Source organism: Oncorhynchus kisutch, linkage group LG15 (genome assembly GCF_002021735.2).
Source record: "Oncorhynchus kisutch isolate 150728-3 linkage group LG15, Okis_V2, whole genome shotgun sequence".
Taxonomy (NCBI): Eukaryota; Metazoa; Chordata; class Actinopteri; order Salmoniformes; family Salmonidae; genus Oncorhynchus; species Oncorhynchus kisutch.
In genome coordinates this window covers 23,708,750-23,732,687 of record NC_034188.2, presented here as the reverse complement: position 1 = coordinate 23,732,687, position 23,938 = coordinate 23,708,750, and the positions used below count along the sequence as shown (strand labels likewise).

Sequence of the window (23,938 nt, the reverse complement as noted above, 5' to 3'; positions counted from 1 at the left end):
CAATTACAAACTCATTGCTTGTAACTCATTCCAAAATTCCATAGACTTTATTATTTTACTTACTGATCGTAAAGTGCACATGAGGGGCATGAATAATAACTTATTTTCTGCTTATAGTGACATCAACGCAGTGCGAACCAGTAGGAATCTGAAGTGGTGAATTTGGGGGTTGGAAATGGGTATGAGTTTTCTCGCAGACTGCAGCCTACATTCGCTCCCCTGGAGTTCTGTTTCAAAATGGCATCAATTGAAATGGGACTGTGTGATGCCTACTAGCTGGAGTTACCTCAACAACTGAGAAACTGTTATCACATCTGAAACTTTATGTACTAAACTAATTGTCTATTGGATGGTTTTTTTCTATGAAGCATTTGGGATGGTTACTGATGAAGATTGTTATAAGTGAAATGACGTACGCATCTGAATGAAGATGGTTTTGAAATTGCATTTTAAATATTTTTTTTCATTCTCTAATATTTGTACAGTTTTGTATCAATGGTGAGAAAAAGGCAGAACACGCATCGGACTTTGAATGAGCGCAACTCCGCATCGATTTTGTTTGGGAAGGTACTTAACTTTGAGAAACTGATTTGATCTGTTCATATTATTAGGTTCTGAACCTTTTAGCCTTTAATTAATTTAACTGCAACTATCTTTTATTGCGAGATAGTTGAGTATACCTTTTGGGGATTCCACCTTTTAGAAAAAATTATTTTTAGTGTTTCGTTATTTTCGTTTTAAATACTAGTTTTGCCGCGGTGAATACCATGCTACCGAATGTGCATGAGAAGTGGACGGCATATCACTGGGGGATATGGGTTCTGATGTGCGGATTCCTGTGCGCTGCCGTGGTGAATGGATGTCCTCACAAATGCAGTTGCTCTGGATCTCATGTGGATTGCCAGGGTCAAGGCTTCAGGACCGTGCCAAAAGGAATACCTAGGAACGCAGAACGTTTGTAAGTAACACAAACCCCTTCGCGCATCATCACACCACTGCTCTTCTGTCCATTTATATTGTCAGAGGCTAGGTGGTGTATGAGTGGGTAGCCTCATTTAATAATATGCAGAGCCTGTTGATTGTGCATCTGCAGGAACCCCTCTTTATACTTCTATTGATCGATTCTTCAGTTGGGACAGGTGGGAGGTGGCAATGCTGCAATACAGTAGGTGGCGTTAATGCACAAAAACATTGGATGCCAGCTGCTGATAAACCCCACAGAAGATGGTGGCTAGCAAGTACACCTGTAGATTGCGTCCTTTGCACTGACCTGTCGGGCACTGTTTTCCCGCAGTTCTGTTAACAACGGCGATGGCAGGTGTTCGGCAATGAATATAGCTGACCCTTGTATATAGCCGACCCTGTATATAGCTTCCTCGCTTATTTCTTATTTCTCCCGTTTTCTTTATTATATACCTGGTTTAATTAGTTATGCTATTTAATTACTTCACTGTTGGTAGAGCTTGCAAGTTAAGCCTGTCACTGTACTTGTGACAATAAAATGGCGAACTGTAAACTGTGTGTTAACATTAGATATGCCTAGGATTGTCATTGTATGAGTATGTCATGTGCATTGGCACTTTTATGAAATGTACTAGTAGTCTGACCTGTGGCTGTAACCTGTACTTTCTTTCCACCTGTACTTTCTTTCCAGTCCAGTCAGCCTAAGTCCCATTAACCTGAGGATTTAGCAGCCTAAGTCCCATTAACCTGAGGACTTAGCAGCCTAAGTGCCATTAACCTGAGGACTTAGCAGCCTGTCCCATTAACCTGAGGACTTAGCAGCCTAAGTCCCATTAACCTGAGGACTTAGCAGCCTAAGTCCCATTAACCTGAGGACTTAGCAGCCTAAGTCCCATTAACCTGAGGACTTAGCAGCCTAAGTCCCATTAACCTGAGGACTTAGCAGCCTAAGTCCCATTAACCTGAGGACTTAGCAGCCTAAGTCCCATTAACCTGAGGACTTAGCAGCCTAAGTCCCATTAACCTGAGGACTTAGCAGCCTAAGTCCCATTAACCTGAGGACTTAGCAGCCTAAGTCCCATTAACCTGAGGACTTAGCAGCCTAAATCCCATTAACCTGAGGACTTAGCAGCCTCAGACTCATTAACCTGAGGACTTATCAGCCTCAGCCCCATTAACCTGAGGTCTTAGCAGCCTCAGACTCATTAACCTGAGGACTTATCAGCCTCAGCCCAATTAACCTGAGGTCTTATCAGCCTCGGCCACATTAACCTGAGGACTTATCAGCCTCGGCCACATTAACCTGAGGACTTATCAGCCTCAGCCCAATTATTAGCCTCAGCCCCATTAACCTGAGGCCTTAGCAGCCTCAGACTCATTAACCTGAGGACTTATCAGCCTCAGCCCAATTAACCTGAGGCTTATCAGCCTCGGTCCCATTAACCTGAAGATTTAGCAGCCTCAGCCCAATTAACCTGAGGACTTATCAGCCTCAGCCCCATTAACCTGAGGACTTATCAGCCTCAGCCCAATTAACCTGAGGTCTTATCAGCCTCGGCCCCATTAACCTGAAGATTTAGCAGCCTCAGCCCCATTAACCTGAGGTCTTAGCAGCCTCAGCCTCATTAACCTGAGGTCTTAGCAGCCTCAGCCTCATTAACTTGAGGACTTATCAGCCTCAGCCCCATTAACCTGAAGATTTAGCAGCCTCAGCCCCATTAACCTGAGGTCTTAGCAGCCTCAGCCTCATTAACCTGAGGTCTTAGCAGCCTCATCAACCTGAGGTCTTAGCAGCCTCAGCCTCATTAACCTGATGACTTATCAGCCTCAGCCCAATTAACCTGAGGACTTATCAGACTCAGCCCCATTAACCTGAGGACTTATCAGCCTCAGCCCAATTAACCTGAGGACTTATCAGCCTCAGCCTCATTAACCTGAGGTCTTATCAGCCTCAGCCCCATTAACCTGAGGTCTTAGCAGCCTCAGCCTCATTAACCTGAGGTCTTAGCAGCCTCATTAACCTGAGGTCTTAGCAGCCTCAGCCTCATTAACCTGATGACTTATCAGCCTCAGCCTCATTAACCTGATGACTTATCAGCCTCAGCCCAATTAACCTGAGGACTTATCAGCCTCAGCCTCATTAACCTGAGGTCTTATCAGCCTCAGCCCCATTAACCTGAGGACTTATCAGCCTCAGCCCCATTCACCTGAGGACTTATCAGCCTCAGCCTCATTAACCTGAGGTCTTAGCAGCCTCAGCCCCATTAACCTGAGGACTTATCAGCCTCAGCCCCATTAACCTGAGGTCTTAGCAGCCTCAGCTCCATTAACCCTGAGGACTTAGTATGAAATGACATTCCATGGGGGAAGTGTGTCCTGCAATCCCTGAAAATGCAGTGTTTCCACCTCTGGTGATTCTTGGAGATGGAACCTATTATCTAGCATAACTAAGAAGCTTAAGGACCTCAGGGGATACAAAACATGAGGCACTGCAACAACAAACACAATATTTTCTGCTTGGAAGTCCAGTATGAAAGCAAAGCATGTTCGCATTAGCCAGAGGCTAGTTGACCAAAGACCTGTTGAATTTGAGAGAGTGATCCCTAGACATTTGAAACAGAGAAAATAAATAATAATACCAAGTGGGATTGTGTGTCCCTTTAGGAAAAAGTGTTGTCCTTTTCTTTATTTAGTTGCCAGTCAAGTTGTTTTAACATGCAACATTTGACTGTAGTTGTGGATAGGAGGCAGCAATGAGCCTTGTTCATATCTTTTTAAGTAGAAAGTTATTAGACTACGGTTGTTTTGATGGGAAATGTTTGAGTGTTAACGTAATAAAAGCAGGAAACAGGCATGTTGAAAATGCCTGCTTCCCAAAGGGGAATGCCAGCCCAGCACCTATAGAATAGCAAATTAGAAGCCCAGTCAATTTGGTTCTGTCAATACTCAGGGCCACTTGAGACCTCATTTGCATCTTGTTTGAGCAGAAGGCTTAATGATGGTGGCCAAGGTGGAATAGTCCCCTCTTTTCCGGGGTGCAATTCACACCCTGCTAGAGTTCCCAGAACACCTTGGAGTGCTCCTGGCTCTTATCATGCTGATGCTACTGGGGCCGTGATGGACGAACTACAGCCCAGCCACACCCACAGTCCACCAACACTCTCAGGGTGAGTGGGAGGCTGTCAGCTGAGAACAATGTGTATGCGGTTACCAACACTTAACCCATCCATCATCCCAATTACACTGCTAATCAACTCCATATTACACTCACACAGAGGATAAACTGATCCTAGACCATTTGTAGCCTACTGTACAAAGTCACCAGTACATGCTGCTACATTCCAAATCTATTGCCTAGGTGGTGAATGAGTTTCAGCTTAACTTGAGTTTGTCTTGTAGTGGCACTTGGTAGGTCATGAGGGTCAGTATGTGAATGTTCTAGAGTTGGTGTCTTGGTTGACCTGTTGAACTGTCTGATAATGACTTTAACTTGCCTGGCGGGCTGACGCTGGCACTGCCAGCGGGCACAGCTAACATCAGCCTTCTGGGAAATATCAGCCGTCCACCTTCTAAAAAAAATCTCTGTGGAAAATATTTGGAGGTGCTTTATTTCAGCCAGCACTTCAAAGGCTAAAGCTGGCAGAGTGAGGGAGGGAGGGAGAGAGGGGAGCAGACTTTATGTTGCAGCGTTAAGTGGAGAGAGAAAGTGGTCTAAGTCACGAATGTGTCCTTGAAGAGGTTAGTCCAGAATGTAGGAACACACAAGTTCAGAACTCGTCCAAGTGTGTGTCATGCTTTAATGCAAGACTGGTTTTGACAGTCTCTAAGAGTCTGTGAACCTGGGGCCATTTTAGGTTAACAAGGACCCGCTTTTTGCTGTTTGGGTTCTGTTACCAAAGCAACACATCAAGGCCCTTTGCTTTGTCCCATCAGTCCATCCTTTATATTCTCAGCTCTCGCTGAACTTCGCTTAATGTGACAAAGTGTTTATCCCAATCTACCAAATATGGATAACTCTCTGCATGTTTTGGTGCCTTTGTCATTGATGCGCAAGGGCCCCAAACATTACGTTGCAGCTAGCAACCCAGTAAACAATGTATGGAGCCAGGAATCACTGCATGTACCTTGAGTTGATCAGGATGTTACTGGGGGAGTGACTGTATGTGGCGTCTAGATCTGGGGTAATATTCCCTTAGAGAGGCAGGATGTCCAGGCAGTAACATGTGAAGATCCTGTTGATGGTTTTTCATGAGGAATGATTCGTCAGATTAGTGGACCATGAGCAGCCCTGAGCTTTAACAACTCTCTCTTTAGCTGTATACTGTAACACTGTGGGTCTGGTTAACTCCTTAGGGTTCCGGAGCTTGTGATTTAGGTGTGTTTTAACATTGTCCCCATTCCTTTATATCTCTGCCAGTGCACCTAATTACTGTGTGTTTGTGTCCTGGCTGCTTGATTCTCTTCCTGCTAGTCTTCTTCCATCTTTCTTGGTTTACATGAGGCTCTGCGTCTTCTGCACCGCAAGCCCTGGACAGCTCAGGAGCAAATAGCCTGAGATGAGTCCTGGGAGGCCTGTCAGATTGAGTTCCCCTGTACAGATGTAATCTAAGGAGTCATGTATGGACTGTACTGGTCTGGACTGGACTGTACAGTACTGCAAACACTGACTGAGGTATGCTGGGTATTATTCCGTTTAGTTACTTTTCTATTAGTTCTCTATTTTCTTTCTCTCTGCATTGTTGGGAAGGGCCCATAAGTAAGTCAGTCTACTCTTGTTGTTTGCGAAGCATGTGACAAATACAATTTGATTTGATTTAGGACCTTCCAGTTGTCTAAGGTGCCTGCCTGTCTGCCTGTCTGCCTGCCTGCCTTCCTGTCTGCCTGCCTCTCTGTCTGCCTGTCTGTCTGCCTGCCTGCCTCTCTGCCTGCCTGTCTGTATGCCTGCCTGTCTGCCTGTCTGCCTGCCTCTGTCTGCCTGCCTGCCTGTCTGCCTGCCTGTCTGCCCTTTGAAAATAAACCATCTTGAAGTAAACAGACACGTCCGGAGAAAATATGAAATATTCTTGTCAGTTGTGCTGAGTCAGAAGTGCGTGTCCTTCAGCTGGGAACTCATCCGGTAATTAAAATATTTAGAAAACCAAAGTCCCAGTGAGATGTTGCCTATCCTGCTCACACTGCCTCATAAACAATAGAAAACAGCACAGAATGTTGCTGTCATCTTCACTTTGGTCATCTTTGTTCACCCAGCGAATAGTAATGCATTCCATGAGTCATCATCAGGTGATGAAGTGGTGTCTCTTAAGGTTGGAGATACCGAGCGGTGCTTGATCTGAAAGGTGATGTGTCATACACTGCTTTCGGAAAGTATTCAGACCACATGACTTTTCCCACATTTTGTTACGTTACAGCCTTATTCTAAAATGTATTAAATTTGAAAAAAAAATCCTTATCAATCTATACACAATACCCGATAATGACAAAGCAAAAACAGATTTTTAGACGTTTTTGATCATGTATTAAAAATTTAAAATAGATACCTTATTTACCTAAGTATTCAGACCCTTTACTACGAGATTCGTAATTGAGCTCAGGTGCATCCTGTTTCCATTGATCATCCTTGAGATGTTTCTACAACTTGACTGGAGTCCACCTGTGGTAAATTCAATTGATTGGACATGATTTGGAAAAGCACACACCTGTCTATATAAGATCCCACAGTTGACAGTGCATGTCAGATAAAAAACCAAGCCATGACGTCGAAGGAATTGTCCGTAGAGCTCCGAGAAATCTTGAGGCACAGATCTGGGGAAGGATACCAAAAAATATCTGCAGCATTGAAGGTCCCCAAGAACACAGTGGCCTCTGTCATTCTTAAATGGAAGAAGTTTGGAACCACCAAGAGTCTTCCTAGAGCTGGCTGCCCGGCCAAACTGAGCAATCGGGGGAGAAGGGCTTTGGTCAGGGAGGTGACTAAGAACCCAATGGTCACTCTGACAGAGCTCTATAATTCCTCTGTTGAGATGGGAGAACCTTCTAGAAGGACAACCATCTCTGCAGCACTCCACCAATCAGGCCTTTATGGTACAGTGCCGTGCGAAAGTATTCGGCCCCCTTGAACTTTGCGACCTTTTGCCACATTTCAGGCTTCAAACATAAAGATATAAAACTGTATTTTTTTGTGAAGAATCAACAACAAGTGGGACACAATCATGAAGTGGAACGACATTTATTGGATACTTCAAAAAAATGTAACAAATCAAAAACTGAAAAATTGGGCGTGCAAAATTATTCAGCCCCTTTACTTTCAGTGCAGCAAACTCTCTCCAGAAGTTCAGTGAGGATCTCTGAATGATCCAATGTTGACCTAAATGACTAATGATGATAAATACAATCCACCTGTGTGTAATCAAGTCTCCGTATAAATGCACCTGCACTGTGATAGTCTCAGAGGTCCGTTAAAAGCGCAGAGAGCATCATGAAGAACAAGGAACACACCAGGCAGGTCCGAGATACTGTTTAAAGCCGGATTTGGATACAAAAAGATTTCCCAAGCTTTAAACATCCCAAGGAGCACTGTGCAAGCGATAATATTGAAATGGAAGGAGTATCAGACCACTGCAAATGTACCAAGACCTGGCCGTCCCTCTAAACTTTCAGCTCATACAAGGAGAAGACTGATCAGAGATGCAGCCAAGAGGCCCATGATCACTCTGGATGAACTGCAGAGATCTACAGCTGAGGTGGGAGACTCTGTCCATAGGACAACAATCAGTCGTATATTGCACAAATCTGGCCTTTATGGAAGAGTGGCAAGAAGAAAGCCATTTCTTAAAGATATCCATAAAAAGTGTTGTTTAAAGTTTGCCACAAGCCACCTGGGAGACACACCAAACATGTGGAAGAAGGTGCTCTGGTCAGATGAAACCATCACCCTGAACACACCATCCCCACTGTCAAACATGGTGGTGGCAGCATCATGGTTTGGGTCTGCTTTTCTTCAGCAGGGACAGGGAAGATGGTTAAAATTGATGGGAAGATGGGAAGATGGATGGAGCCAAATACAGGACCATTCTGGAAGAAAACCTGATGGAGTCTGCAAAAGACCTGAGACTGGGACGGAGATTTGTCTTCCAACAAGACAATGATCCAAAACATAAAGCAAAATCTACAATGGAATGGTTCAGAAATAAACATATCCAGGTGTTAGAATGGCCAAGTCAAAGTCCAGACCTGAATCCAATCGAGAATCTGTGGAAAGAACTGAAAACTGCTGTTCACAAATGCTCTCCATCCAACCTCACTGAGCTCGAGCTGTTTTGCAAGGAGGAATGGGAAAAAATGTCAGTCTCTCGATGTGCAAAACTGATAGAGACATGCCCCAAGCGACTTACAGCTGTAATCGCAGCAAAAGGTGGCGCTACAAAGTATTAACTTAAGGGGGCTGAATAATTTTGCACGGCCAATTTTTCAGTTTTTGATTTGTTAACAAAGTTTGAAATATCCAATAAATGTCGTTCCACTTCATGATTGTGTCCCACTTGTTGTTGATTCTTCACAAAAAAATACAGTTTTATATATTTATGTTTGAAGCCTGAAATGTGGCAAAAGGTCGCAAAGTTCAAGGGGGCCGAATACTTTCGCAAGGCACTGTAGAGCGGCAAGATGGAAGCCACTCCTTAGTAAAAGGCACCACTTGGAGTTTGCCAAAAGGCGTTGACAACCAAACACAATTCAATATCCAGGTTGTCGACAAATTAATAATTGATATGATGGATTCATATCTCCATCTCAAACAAAAATATATTTTAGACAATTGGACTATTCTTATACATATAGGCCTATATGCATTGTCTATTTTTAGTTGAATTCTGGGTTGAATTGAAACAATAGCTGTTGACAACTTTACTAATGCTGTATGGTCCTAAATAGCCTTATTGATGATATGACTGTTAAAGTTTAGTTCCATTTCATTTGCTCTGTTAAACCTTCCCTTTCGAATGACTTTGATAGCAGCAGTGAATATATTTAGTTATTAAGAGATCTCTTAATCATCATTCTCACGATAGAACATTGGTAGTAGTCAGTGACAAATATAATGTCTTAGCAGGGCTGGATGGGAGACCAAATGAATAGCTGTAGATAGATCATCTCTCCAGTAGGAGGTGCTGCCCTGCCTATTGTTTCTTTTATATTGGATAAAGCGTTGAAGGTCTGACATTGTTTCAAAGGTACAAATTTAACTTCAGGTTTGTCTGTGTTGAAAATTGGTTACGATGATGACATGACCCTGTGGTTGACACTCTCAAAACGAGGTGATGACCTTTTTAAAATCCAATGTATTTTCCACATAGATTGCACGTCACAATACGTTGACAAATTACGTTGAAACAATGTTGATTCGATCCGTTTTTGCCCACTGAGTTTGGCTGCTTGGTTATATATATTTTCCTCTCTGTTGGTGTGCGAGTCCTCACTTAATGTATTTAAAGTGTAGCTCAAGTCTTGTTTATTTGCAGTCATGGTGGCTGCCTTGAAATTATTACCATTAACTACCTCTAGTTTAAAGATGTTTGCCAAGCTAAAGTGATCTATTGACTCTGCCTATAAACAGGTTGTGTAGGTGTCTATGGTATTGGGTTTGAAGTGGCACTGTTCACATAGCTGTTGGGGATGATTTGTCACCTTAAGAATTCAGTGATATTGGTGTCCAGTGATGTCTGTGTCCAGTGATGTCTGTGTCCAGTGACGTCTGTGTCCAGTGACGTCTGTGTCCAGTGACGTCTGTGTCCAGTGATGTCTGTGTCCAGTGATGTCTGTGTCCAGTGATGTCTGTGTCCAGTGATGTCTGTGTCCAGTGATGTCTGTGTCCAGTGATGTCTGTGTCCAGTGATGTCTGTGTCCAGTGATTTCTGTGTCCAGTGATGTCTGTGTCCAGTGATGTCTGTGTCCAGTGATGTCTGTGTCCAGTGATGTCTGTGTCCAGTGATGTCTGTGTCCAGTGATATCGGTGCCCAGTCGTGCGTGTCTACGTGTGTGCACCTGTGTGTGTGTGTGTGTGTGTGTGTTGAATCAACACCCTTGTGGAGGAGATGCAACGCAGACGGAATATTTGATTCCTCAGACTTGTGATTGGGATACTAACCATACAAACTAACCATGCAAACCATACAAGCCATACTAACCATACAAACCATACAAGCCATACTAACCATACACACCATACAAGCCATACTAACTATACAAGCCATACTAACCATACAAGCCATACTAACCATGCAAACCATACAAGCCATACTAACCATATAAACCATACAAGCCATACTAACCATATAAACCATACAAGCCATACTAACCATATAAACCATACTAACCATACAAACCACACAAACAACACTAACCACACTAACCATGCAAACCATACTAACCATACAAACCACACAAACAACACTAACCACACTAACCATGCAAACCATACTAACCATACAAACCACACAAACAACACTAACCACACTAACCATGCAAACCATGCAAACCATACTAACCATACAAACGATACTAACCATACAAACCATACTAGCCATACTAGCCATACTATCTATACTAACCATACTAACCATACAAACCATACTAAACATACAAGCCATACTAACTATACAAACCATACTAACCATCCTATCTATACTAAACATACAAGCCATACTAACTATACAAACCATACTAACTATACTAACCATACAAACCATGCAAACCATACAAGCCATACTAACCATACAAACCACACTAACCACGCTAACCATGCAAACCATGCAAACCATACTAACCATACAAACCATACAAACCATACAAACCACACAAACCACACTAACCATGCAAACCATGCAAACCATACTAACCATGCAAACCATGCAAACCATACAAGCCATACTAACCATACAAACCATACTAACCATACAAACCATACAAACCATACTAGCCATACTATCTATACTAACCATGCAAACCATACAAACCATACAAACCATACAAGCCATACTAACCACACTAACCATACAAGCCATACTAACTATACTAACTATACTAACCATAAAACCATACTAACCATACTAACCATACAAGCTATACTAACCATACTAATCATACAAACCATACAAGCCATACAAATCATACAAGCCATACTAACTATACTAACCATACAAACCACACTAACCACGCAAACCATGCAAACCACACTAACCATGCAAACCATACTAACCTTACTAACCACACTAACCATGCAAACCATGCAAACCATACTAACCATACAAACCATACTAACCATACTAATCATACAAACCATACAAACCATACAAACCACACTAGCCATACTAACCATGCAAACCATACAAACCATACTAGCCATACTAACCATACAAGCCATACTAACTATACTAACCATACTAACCATACAAGCTATACTAACCATACTAATCATACAAACCATACAAGCCATACAAATCATACAAGCCATACTAACTATACTAAACATTCTAACCATACTAACCATACTAACCATACAAACCTTACAAACCATACTAACTATACTAACCATACACACCATACTAAGCATACTAACCATACAAACCATACTAACCATACAAACCATACTAACCTTACTAACTATACAAACCATACTAACTATACTAACTATACTAACCATACAAACCATACTAAGCATACAAACCATACCAACCTTACAAACCATACTAACTATACAAACCATACTAGCCATACAAACTATACAAACCATACAAACCATACTAGCCTTACTATCTATACTTACCATACTAACCATACTATCTATACTTACCATATAAACCATACTAAGCATACAAACCATACTAAGCATACAAACCATTAAAACCATACTAAGCATACAAACCATACTAACCATACAAACCATACTAACCATACTAACCATACAAACTATACAAACTATACTAACCATACTAACCATACAAACCATACTAACCTCTCTATTTGATCTGTCACAATTTTTGTAATTTTGTCATTTTTATTAGGATCCCCATTAGCTAATGCCATAATGCTTGCTAATCTTCCTGGGATCCAACACCAATTAACAAGACATTACAAACAACCACAATCAAGACTTCACAAACATTCAACAAGTAGACAATACAGATAACAATGAAACAGTGTTCAAACAGGAAAGCACACTGTTATGTTCTGGAAAAGAAGGGAGGACTGTGTTAGGGAGGGAAGGAGGGAGCAATGGGTAAAGTTCCACCCTGGAAACCACCAATATCCCGATAAGAGCCTTAGAAAAACATTGCATCAGCTGCAAAAAGTCTCACATGTCTTGTAGTTTGGAAACACGTTTGATTTCCATCATTCCATGGCATGTGCAGATTTGTACAGGAAAATAAATCATTCTAAATGGCCATTCCAATATGAACATGATAACTCTACAATGTTTGCTATTTTAACTGGCAAATGTACAACGACGTGTCAAGTATGTACTGTAATATGGTCATGTAAGGGCATTAGGAAGAGTGTGCTCAATCAGTTCTGTCCACGTTCATCCTTCTACAATGGAAATGAAAGACATTATAATGTTCAATCAAATTCAATGGCCGTGCACATACATTCCTACCTACTGCTCTGCTTTATCTCAGGAGCCGGTGTGCTGAATGACAATGTTGAAGTATTGTGTGAAAGATTATACTCGGCAAAGGTCTGAATTTTCCACTGACGAAAAATCTTTGTCAAATAGTCCCGAGCTCCAGAGGAGGAACTCAATTAAGATTCCAACCATGGTTCAGAGACTTGAGAAGGAAATGGAGCATGCCTATCTGCTGTAGAAGACCAGACGACTGTGGCTTTGAGGAAAATAACACGAGGTTACAGCAGGAAACGCATTGTGAAGCGAAGCGTTAGATGGAAAAAGAGAGAGACTGTTTGTGTATTTATACACTTTTTTTATTCTTGCATGGATTTGAATGGGCTTTGGGGGCCTTTTTGGTACGTCACCCGATATGTCGTTAGTGCAACATGATGTTTCTGGGCCATAAGACATGTGTTTTGCTGTCCAGTTGGTCGGTGTGTACCAATAAAGTGCTCCTCTAAGTGATTTAGCCCGAGGTAAAATAAAACCTTTGTCAGCTTTGGGCCCAGACTAGTTGGTTCAGTGGTTTAAAGGCCTTGATTGGGTGGGTTGGCCTGGGTTGGGGGGCAGGGGCATTGTGAGGCCCTGAACACCTGTTGTTTGGATTGCCACCTTATCCCTCATACAAATAAAAACAAACAATTACCAGCAGGCTTGTAGATTTGTGACCCACACATTGGCACTTAAAGGAGCCTGAAAGAAGCCGGTTTAATTGAGTTCGTTGTGTTGCGATTCCTGATTATAATCCCACATTTTTCACACCGACAGTTACTGGGAACAGTGAAGGATGGATATAAGAGAGGAGAGATTGGAGAGCGAGTGAGAATGAAAGCTGGGTTATCGGAGGGGAGAGAGAATAAGAGCGAGATAGTGTTGTGTGAGAGTGAGAGAGAGATTTGGAGAGAGAGGGGGTGAGTAAGAGAGAGCGAGAAGGTGAGAGGGTAATAGAATGAGCATAAAGGGTGAGAGAGAAAGAGGGAGGGTGAGTGAGAAAGTGAGGGTGAGACAGAGGGGGTGAGAGAGAGGGTGAAAGAGAGAGGGTGAGAGAGAAATATCAGCACGAGAGAGAACATAGAGAGGTGGAGAGCGAGGAACAAGGAGCGTGAAGTAGATGCAGTAGTCTGTCAGGCCCCTGTCCCCTCTAAAGACATAGTTTGGCTCCCATTAGAGCTCTTTATGTGCAGAGCTGGGGAAGCCTTTTGAAATCCAGTATGCCTTTAAATCATATTTCTAAATGTTTACGTATATTATGAGAAACACACTGAACCCAACGTCAGGAGCCCAGGCTCTGTGTGTGTGTGTGTTTTTTTTATTTAACTAGGCAAGTTAGTTAAGAACAAATTCTTATTTACAATGACTGCCTACCCCAGCCAAACCCAGACGACACTTGGCCAATTGTGTGCTGCCCAATGGGACTCCCAATCACAGCCGGTTGCTCTCTCTCTCTCTCTGTGGAAATATACCAATAAACATAGAGGAAATAAGTCCAAATCCATATTGTATGTACATTAACATTCTGAGAAGTAGTTAAAACAGATATATACATTCTGAGAAGTAGTTAAAACGGATATATACATTCTGAGAAGTAGTTAAAACGGATATATACATTCTGAGAAGTAGTTAAAACCGATACAGTGGGGCAAAAAAGTATTTAGTCAGCCACCAATTGTGCAAGTTCTCCCACTTAAAAATATGAGAGAGGCCTGTAATTTTCATCATAGGTACACTTCAACTATGACAGACAAAATGACAAAGAAAATCACATTGTTGGATTTTTAATGAATTTATTTGCAGATTATGGTGGAAAATAAGTATGTTTTGGGGCTGTTGCTGGGCAACAGGGACTTTCAACTCCCTCCAAAAAATGTCTATGGGGTTGAGATCTGGAGACTGGCTAGGCCACTCCAGGACCTTGAAATGCTTCTTACAAAGCCACTCCTTCGTTGCCCGAGCGGTGTGTTTGGGATCATTGTCATGCTGAAAGACCTAGCCACGTTTCATCTTCAATGCCCTTGCTGATGGAAGGAGGTTTTCACTCAAAATCTCACGATACATGGCCCCATTCATTCTTTCCTTTACACGGATCAGTCGTCCTGGTCCCTTTGCAGAAAAAAAGCCCCAAAGCATGATGTTTCCACCCCCATGCTTCACAGTAGGTATGGTGTTCTTTGGATGCAACTCAGCATTCTTTGTCCTCCAAACACGACGAGTTGAGTTTTTACCAAAAAGTTATATTTTGGTTTCATCTGACCATATGACATTCACCCAATCTTCTTCTGGATCATCCAAATGCTCTCTAGCAAACTTCAGACGGGCCTGGACATGTACTGGCTTAAGCAGGGGGACACGTCTGGCACTGCAGGATTTGAGTCCCTGGCGGCGTAGTGTGTTACTGATGGTAGGCTTTGTTACTTTGGTCCCAGCTCTCTGCAGGTCATTCACTAGGTCCCCCCGTGTGGTTCTGGGATTTTTGCTCACCGTTCTTGTGATCAGTTTGACCCCACGGGGTGAGATCTTACGTGGAGTCCCAGATCGAGGGAGATTATCAGTGGTCTTGTATGTCTTCCATTTCCTAATAATTGCTCCCACAGTTGATTTTTTCAAACCAAGCTGCTTACCTATTGCAGATTCAGTCTTCCCAGCCTGGTGCAGGTCTACAATTTTGTTTCTGGTGTCCTTTGACAGCTCTTTGGTCTTGGCCATAGTGGAGTTTGGAGTGTGACTGTTTGAGGTTGTGGACAGGTATCTTTTATACTGATAACAAGTTCTAACAGGTGCCATTAATACAGGTAGCGAGTGGAGGACAAGGGAGCCTCTTAAAGAAGAAGTTACAGGTCTGTGAGAGCCAGAAATCTTGCTTGTTTGTAGGTGACCAAATACTCATTTTCCACCATAATTTGCAAATAAATTCATAAAAGATCCTACAATGTCATTTTCTGGATTTCATTTCTCATTCTGTCTGTCATAGTTGAAGTGTACCTATGATGAAAATTACAGGCCTCTCTCATCTTTTTAAGTGGGAGAACTTGCACAATTGGTGGCTGACTAAATAATTTTTTGCCCCACTGTATATACATTCTGAGAAGTAGTTAAAAGAGATATATACATTCTGAGTAGTAGTTAAAACAGATATATACATTCTGAGAAGTAGTTAAAACAGATATATACATTCTGAGAAGTAATTAAAACCGATATATACATTCTGAGAAGTAGTTAAAACAGAGAAATAGTCTGGAAACTAGATAAACTTTTGGCTCCGGAGAGAAAAACAACCCCAATTTCAGAAAGACCCATCAGAAGTGACTTGAAGTAGCTAGCTCTCTCAAACAGAAGTGTCTATTTGTTATAGCACTTTCTCATGCTCCAGCCTTGTCCTACAAACACATAGTCAGTATGGACCGTGTACAATACACACTGACATAGTTAGGACAGGCTTATGCAAACATACACACATATACATGGACGCACATACACGCGCGCACACACACACACACACCAGGCCCTGGTGTGTTTGAGGTTTGAGCACAGGCTCCTGGAGGGGCCCTCTTTGCCCAGTCAGGTAAGGAGTGTCTGAGATTGAAGGATTTGTCCCCCAGCATCTTAGGTAGACGGCACAGGGCAGAGAGAGACAGAAGAGAGGGTGGGGACCTGCTCTGCTCTGCTCCACATCTCCAGGGCAATCCTCCACAGGGAACCTCAGCAATACCGTCCTCTATGGCACGGGTGGCTACTCTAGTCCTCCAGGGCCTGATTGGTGTCACACTGTTTCTCCGTCCCTAGCAAACACAGCTGATTCATCAAATTGCACTCTGACCTGAAGATCATGATTAGGTGATTATGGGAGTCAGGTGTGTTAGATGGGGCTGGGGCAAAACTGGGACACTAATCATGCCCTCGAGGACTGGAATTGCCTAGCCCTGCTCTGTGGAGAGAGAACTGGCGAGAGAACTGATAGACTGAACAGGATTATGAAGATGAGTGATTATCCTTCTAACCTCTCTCTCTCTCTCTCTCTCTCTCTCTCTCTCTCTCTCTCTCTCTCTCTCTCTCTCTCTCTCTCTCTCTCTCTCTCTCTCTCTTCCTTTCTCTCTCTCTCTCTCTCTTGCTTTCTCTCTCTCTCTCTCTCTCTTGCTTTCTCTCTCTCTCTCTCTCTCTTGCTTTCTCTCTCTCTCTCTCTCTCTTGCTTTCTCTCGCTCTCTCTCTCTTGCTTTCTCTCTCTCTCTCTCTCTCTTGCTTTCTCTCTCTCTCTCTCTCTCTCTTGCTTTCTCTCTCTCTCTCTCTCTCTTGCTTTCTCTCTTTCTCTCTTGCTTTCTCTCTCTCTCTTTCTCTCTTGCTTCTCTCTCTTTCTCTCTTGCTTTCTCTCTCTCTCTCTTGCTTTCTCTCTCTCTCTCTCTTGCTTTCTCTCTCTCTCTCTCTCTCTTGCTTTCTCTCTCTCTCTCTTGCTTTCTCTCTCTCTCTCTCTTGCTTTCTCTCTTCTCTTGCTTTCTCTCTCTCTTCTCTCTCTCTCTCTTTCTCTCTCTCTCTCTCTCTCTCTCTTGCTTTCTCTCTCTCTCTCTCTTGCTTTCTCTCTCTCTCTCTCTTTCTTCTCTCTCTCTCTCTCTCTCTCTCTCTTGCTTTCTCTCTCTCTCTCTCTCTCTCTCTCTCTCTCTCTCTCTCTCTCTCTCTCTCTCTCTCTTGCTTTCTCTCTCTCTCTCTCTCTCTCTCTCTCTCTCTCTCGCTCTCTCTCTCTCTTACTTTCTCACTCCTCTCTCTCTCTCTCTCTCTCTCTCTCTTGCTTTCTCACTCCTCTCTCTCTCTCTCCTTCTCTCTCTCTCTCTTGCTTTCTCACTCCTCTCTCTCTCTCTTTCTTTCTCTTTCCCTCTCTACCTCACTCTCTCTCTTTCTCTCTCTCTCCTTCTCTCAGGGATTTGGACAGGAATAACATCACCAGGATCTCTAAAGTGGACTTCTCTGGCATCAAGAACCTGCGAGTTCTGTAAGCACTCTCTGCCCTTCACAAATAATATGCATGATAATGTCAATAAAACACAATAACATAGATACTTTCTGTCAATGAACATGTGGCTCAGTAATAGATGTGTTACCACTAAGTATGGGCTCAGTCATGTTTCTTCATTGTATTCAGTAGTGTCATTAGTAAAACAGTTAAAGAAACAGTGTATAGTGATTAAGTAGGTCATTTTAGAATGTAATATGTTTATGTTTAACTGATGGTGAATATAGGGGAATAGTCTTTATAGCCATCTGAAATAACCAAGCATAATTACAACATTTTGACATGGTTAAAAAGCATAGTATTTGGACCTTTTACCTGGTAATGACATGCAGTAAAATACTCCAACTTCTCTCACCACCATCACTCTGATGATTTTCAAAGGACTCATCTGTTTGGAGATGTCCTGATGGACTCGATGGGCTTCCTCTTTCCTCCCCTCTCTTCTGAATAGAGAGTGTGTGTGACTGTGCTGAACTAATGACTGTAATCTAAGGACATCTCGGTGCTGTTTACCTCCTGAATAAGAGCCTGTAAAAGGATGGGGTGGAGATAAAAGAAACGGCAAACGAAAGTGTCCAAGGAGTGGTAATAAGCAGTGTCTGTCCTGCAGTACTGTCAGCCGAGTCCACTGCCTGTTTTATGTGGTTCATGGTTAGCAGGAGTGACGTTTCCTACCCCAAACCATGTGGATGTAAAGGGCCTTCGGAAGCTCAGAGTAAGAGAGCCTTATCTAGGAGGGAGAGAGAGTAGCATGTGGGGTGATTACCTCTGTGATTCACTTCATCTGAGTACATGTGCACACATTCACACACACACACACACACACGCACACACACTGAAGGGTTTTACCCTTGAATTCCGTGGTCCTGTAATTTTGGGCTGTTATCTCTCTGAAACTCCCTTAATGATAGGGAATTGCTAATGGAAAATACATTATTTCCAGAAAACAATACTATTATACTACACGATACACATGAATCCATCTGAACCAACTGGTGGGTTCGGGGAATGCTTACTTAAATATCAGTAAATCAATCACTGATCCCCCGGTTGTGTGAATGAGATTTATAATACATCAGATCAGCATTCAAGGTACAGGCCAAATAAGGTAAATCATTCTGGGCTGAACATGTTGGACTTTGCTTTGCTAGCTCCATCTGAGGCCAATCCACTGGTATTAGAGTGGTTGGCTTTTGGCTACGCCGATGGCTAAGTCTGGAAACCTGTGGTGTAAGTCTGAACAGTTCCCTATGATGAGGCCAACTGTGTCATCTCTCCTGACAAACTGAAATGACAAAAACATTAATTAATGGTCCAAAAACAGCCACATAGAAACATTTAAAATACCATTTATAACTGATAGCCTCCTGCCAAAAGACCAGAATTCCACATGAGATGCGTATGTTTTCTGTCTCGTGTTTCCACGTTCTACTTTTGACCTTGGCTGTGTCGAGTCGTCCTGAGTATCAGTCACTCTGGGATTCATATGCTTCTCAAATATGTCACTCCAAATTGGTCTTAATATCCACAGACACAAATATAAACACTGCATATCCATGGAGTTGTAGATATTCTGCCTTCTAATGCATCTGGAAAACCTTAGGGATCCATTACAAGATGTTCCCGGAGCAGAGGGTAGACAGACTAGAGTAATGTAGACTTTACCCCATGTAGCCTTCACCCCATGTAGCCTTTATCCCATGTAGCCTTTACCCCATGTAGCCTTTACCCCATGTAGCCTTTACCCCATGTAGCCTTTACCCCATGTAGCCTTTACCCCATGTAGCCTTTACCCCATGTAGCCTTTACCCCATGTAACTTTCACCCCATGTAGCCTTCACCCCATGTAGCCTTCACCCCATGTAGACTTTACCCATGTAGCCTTTACCCCATGTAGCCTTTACCCCATGTAGCCTTTACCCCATGTAGCCTTTACCCCATGTAGCCTTTACCCATGTAGCCTTTACCCATGTAGCCTTTACCCATGTAGCCTTTACCCCATGTATCCTTCACCCCATGTAGCCTTCACCCCATGTAGCCTTTACCCATGTTGCCTTTACCCCATGTTGCCTTTACCCCATGTAGCCTTTACCCATGTTGCCTTTACCCCATGTTGCCTTTACCCCATGTAGCCTTCACCCCATGTAGCCTTTACCCATGTTACCTTTACCCCATGTTGCCTTTACCCCATGTAGCCTTTACCCATGTTGCCTTTACCCCATGTTGCCTTTACCCCATGTTGCCTTTACCCCATGTTGCCTTTACCCATGTTGCCTTTACCCATGTTGCCTTTACCCATGTTGCCTTTACCCATGTTGCCTTTACCCCATGTATCCTTCACCCCATGTATCCTTCACCCCATGTAGCCTTCACCCCATGTTGCCTTTGCCCATGTAGCCTTTACCCATGTTGCCTTTACCCATGTTGCCTTTACCCCATGTTGCCTTTGCCCATGTAGCCTTTACCCATGTTGCCTTTACCCATGTCGCCTTTACCCATGTTGCCTTTACCCATGTTGCCTTTACCCCATGTTGCCTTTACCCATGTAGCCTTTACCCATGTTGCCTTTACCCCATGTTGTGAGAGCATGGCCTTTACCCCATGTTGTGAGAGTATGGCCTTTACCCCATGTTGCCTTTACCCCATGTTGTGAGAGCATGGCCTTTACCCCATGTTGTGAGAGCATGGCCTTTACCACATGTTGTGAGAGTATGGCCTTTACCACATGTTGTGAGAGTATGGCCTTTACCACATGTTGTGAGAGTATGGCCTTTACCCCATGTTGTGAGAGTATGGCCTTTACCACATGTTGTGAGAGTATGGCCTTTACCCCATGTTGTGAGAGCATGGCCTTTACCCCATGTTGTGAGAGCATGGCCTTTACCCCATGTTGTGAGAGCATGGCCTTTACCCCATGTTGTGAGCGCATGGCCTTTACCCCATGTTGTGAGAGCATGGCCTTTACCCCATGTTGTGAGAGCATGGCCTTTACCTCATGTTGTGAGAGCATGGCCTTTACCACATGTTGTGAGAGTATGGCCTTTACCACATGTTGTGAGAGTATGGCCTTTACCCCATGTTGTGAGAGTATGGCCTTTACCACATGTTGTGATAGTATGGCCTTTACCCCATGTTGTGAGAGCATGGCCTTTACCCCATGTTGCCTTTACCCCATGTTGTGAGAGTATGGCCTTTACCCCATGTTGTGAGAGCATGGCCTTTACCCCATGTTGTGAGAGCATGGCCTTTACCCCATGTTGTGAGAGCATGGCCTTTACCCCATGTTGCCTTTGCACATGTAGCCTTTACCCATGTTGCCTTTACCCATGTTGCCTTTACCCATGTTGCCTTTACCCCATGTTGCCTTTACCCCATGTTGTGAGAGCATGGCTTTTACCCCATGTTGTGAGAGCATGGCCTTTACCCCATATTGTGAGAGCATGGCCTTTATCCCATGTTGTGAGAGCATGGCCTTTACCCCATGTTGTGAGAGCATGGCCTTTACCCCATGTTGTGAGCGCATGGCTTTTACCCCATGTTGTGAGAGAATGGCCTTTACCCCATGTTGTGAGAGCATGGCCTTTACCCCATGTTGTGAGAGTATGGCCTTTACCCCATGTTGCCTTTACCCCATGTTGTGAGAGCATGGCCTTTACCCCATGTTGTGAGAGCATGGCCTTTACCACATGTTGTGAGAGCATGGCCTTTACCCCATGTTGTGAGAGCATGGCCTTTACCCCATGTTGTGAGAGCATGGCCTTTACCCCATGTTGTGAGAGCATGGCCTTTACCCCATGTTGTGAGAGCATGGCCTTTACCCCATGTTGTGAGAGCATGGCCTTTACCCCATGTTGTGAACGCATGGCCTTTACCCCATGTTGTGAGAGCATGGCCTTTACCCCATGTTGTGAGAGTATGGCCTTTACCCCATGTTGTGAGAGCATGGCCTTTACCCCATGTTGTGAGAGCATGGCCTTTACCCCATGTTGTGAGAGTATGGCCTTTACCCCATGTTGCCTTTACCACATGTTTTGAGAGTATGGCCTTTACCCCATGTTGCCTTTACCCCATGTTGTGAGAGTATGGCCTTTACCCCATGTTGTGAGAGCATGGCCTTTACCCCATGTTGTGAGAGTATGGCCTTTACCCCATGTTGTGAGAGTATGGCCTTTACCCCATGTTGCCTTTACCACATGTTTTGAGAGTATGGCCTTTACCCCATGTTGCCTTTACCCCATGTTGTGAGAGCATGGCCTTTACAACATGTTGTGAGAGCATGGCCTTTACCACATGTTGTATGAGTATGGCCTTCAGCCCATGTTGCCTTTACCCCATGTTGTGAGAGCATGGCCTTTACCCCATGTTGTGAGAGCATGGCCTTTACCCCATGTTGTGAGAGCATGGCCTTTACCCCATGTTGTGAGAGCATGGCCTTTACCCCATGCTGTGAGAGCATGGCCTTTACCCCATGCTGTGAGAGCATGGCCTTTACCCAATGTAACCTTGAACCCATTTTGTGACAGCATGGCCTTTACCCCATGTTGCCTTGAACCCATGTTGTGAGAGCATGGCCTTTACCCCATGTTGCCTTGAACCCATGTTGTGAGAGCATGTCCTTTACCCCATGTTGCCTTGAACCCATGTTGTGAGAGCATGGCCTTTACCCCATGTTGCCTTTACCACATATTGTGAGAGCATGGCCTTTACCCCATTTTTTGAGAGCATAGCCTTTACCCCATGTTGTGAGAGTATGGCCTTTACCCCATGTTGTGAGAGTATGGCCTTTACCCCATGTTGTGAGAGCATGGCCTTTACCCCATGTTGTGAGAGCATGGCCTTTACAACATGTTGTGAGAGCATGGCCTTTACAACATGTTGTGAGAGCATGGCCTTTACCACATGTTGTATGAGTATGGCCTTCAGCCCATGTTGCCTTTACCCCATGTTGTGAGAGTATGGCCTTTACCCCATGTTGTGAGAGCATGGCCTTTACCCCATGTTGTGAGAGCATGGCCTTTACCCCATGTTGTGAGAGTATGGCCTTTACCCCATGTTGCCTTTACCACATGTTTTGAGAGTATGGCCTTTACCCCATGTTGCCTTTACCCCATGTTGTGAGAGTATGGCCTTTACCCCATGTTGCCTTTACCCCATGTTGTGAGAGTATGGCCTTTACCCCATGTTGTGAGAGTATGGCCTTTACCCCATGTTGTGAGAGCATGGCCTTTACCACATGTTGTATGAGTATGGCCTTCAGCCCATGTTGCCTTTACCCCATGTTGTGAGAGTATGGCCTTTACCCCATGTTGTGAGAGTATGGCCTTTACCCCATGTTGTGAGAGTATGGCCTTTACCCCATGTTGTGAGAGCATGGCCTTTACCCCATGTTGTGAGAGCATGGCCTTTACCCCATGTTGTGAGAGCATGACCTTTACCCCATGCTGTGAGAGCATGGCCTTTACCCCATGTTGCCTTGAACCCATGTTGTGAGAGCATGGCCTTGAACCCATGTTGTGAGAGCAAGGCCTTGAACCCATGTTGTGAGAGCATGGCCTTTACCCCATGTTGCCTTGAACCCATTTTGTGAGAGCATGGCCTTTACCCCATGTTGCCTTGAACCCATTTTGTGAGAGCATGGCCTTTACCCCATGTTGCCTTGAACCCATTTTGTGAGAGCATGGCCTTTACCCAATGTAGCCTTGAACCCATTTTGTGAGAGCATGGCCTTTACCCCATGTTGCCTTGAACCCATTTTGTGAGAGCATGGCCTTTACCCAATGTAGCCTTGAACCCATTTTGTGAGAGCATGGCCTTTACCCCATGTTGCCTTGAACCCATGTTGTGAGAGTATGGCCTTCACCCCATGTAGCCTTGAACCCATGTTGTGAGAGCATGGCCTTTACCCAATGTAGCCTTGAACCCATGTTGTGAGAGCATGGCCTTGAACCCATGTTGTGAGAGCATGGCCTTGAACCCATGTTTTGAGAGCATGGCCTTTACCCCATGTTGCCTTGAACCCATTTTGTGAGAGCATGGCCTTTACCCCATGTTGCCTTGAACCCATTTTGTGAGAGCATGGCCTTTACCCCATGTTGCCTTGAACCCATTTTGTGAGAGCATGGCCTTTACCCAATGTAGCCTTGAACCCATTTTGTGAGAGCATGGCCTTTACCCAATGTAGCCTTGAACCCATTTTGTGAGAGCATGGCCTTTACCCAATGTAGCCTTGAACCCATTTTGTGAGAGCATGGCCTTTACCCCATGTTGCCTTGAACCCATTTTGTGAGAGCATGGCCTTTACCCAATGTAGCCTTGAA

At 43.9% G+C, this 23,938-nt stretch overlaps 1 protein-coding gene across 1 annotated transcript in view; it reads left to right on the top strand.

The window, feature by feature from the left end:
* Nucleotides 1-218: 218 nt before the first annotated feature.
* slit3 (slit homolog 3 (Drosophila)) overlaps nucleotides 219-23,938 on the top strand; it is a 386,836-nt gene continuing 363,116 nt past the window's right edge. The window contains 3 exon segments of the mRNA XM_031791377.1: nucleotides 219-567; nucleotides 749-958; nucleotides 17,529-17,600. Of these exon segments, the coding sequence (XP_031647237.1) occupies nucleotides 533-567; nucleotides 749-958; nucleotides 17,529-17,600 (317 nt within the window). The 5' untranslated portion in view covers nucleotides 219-532.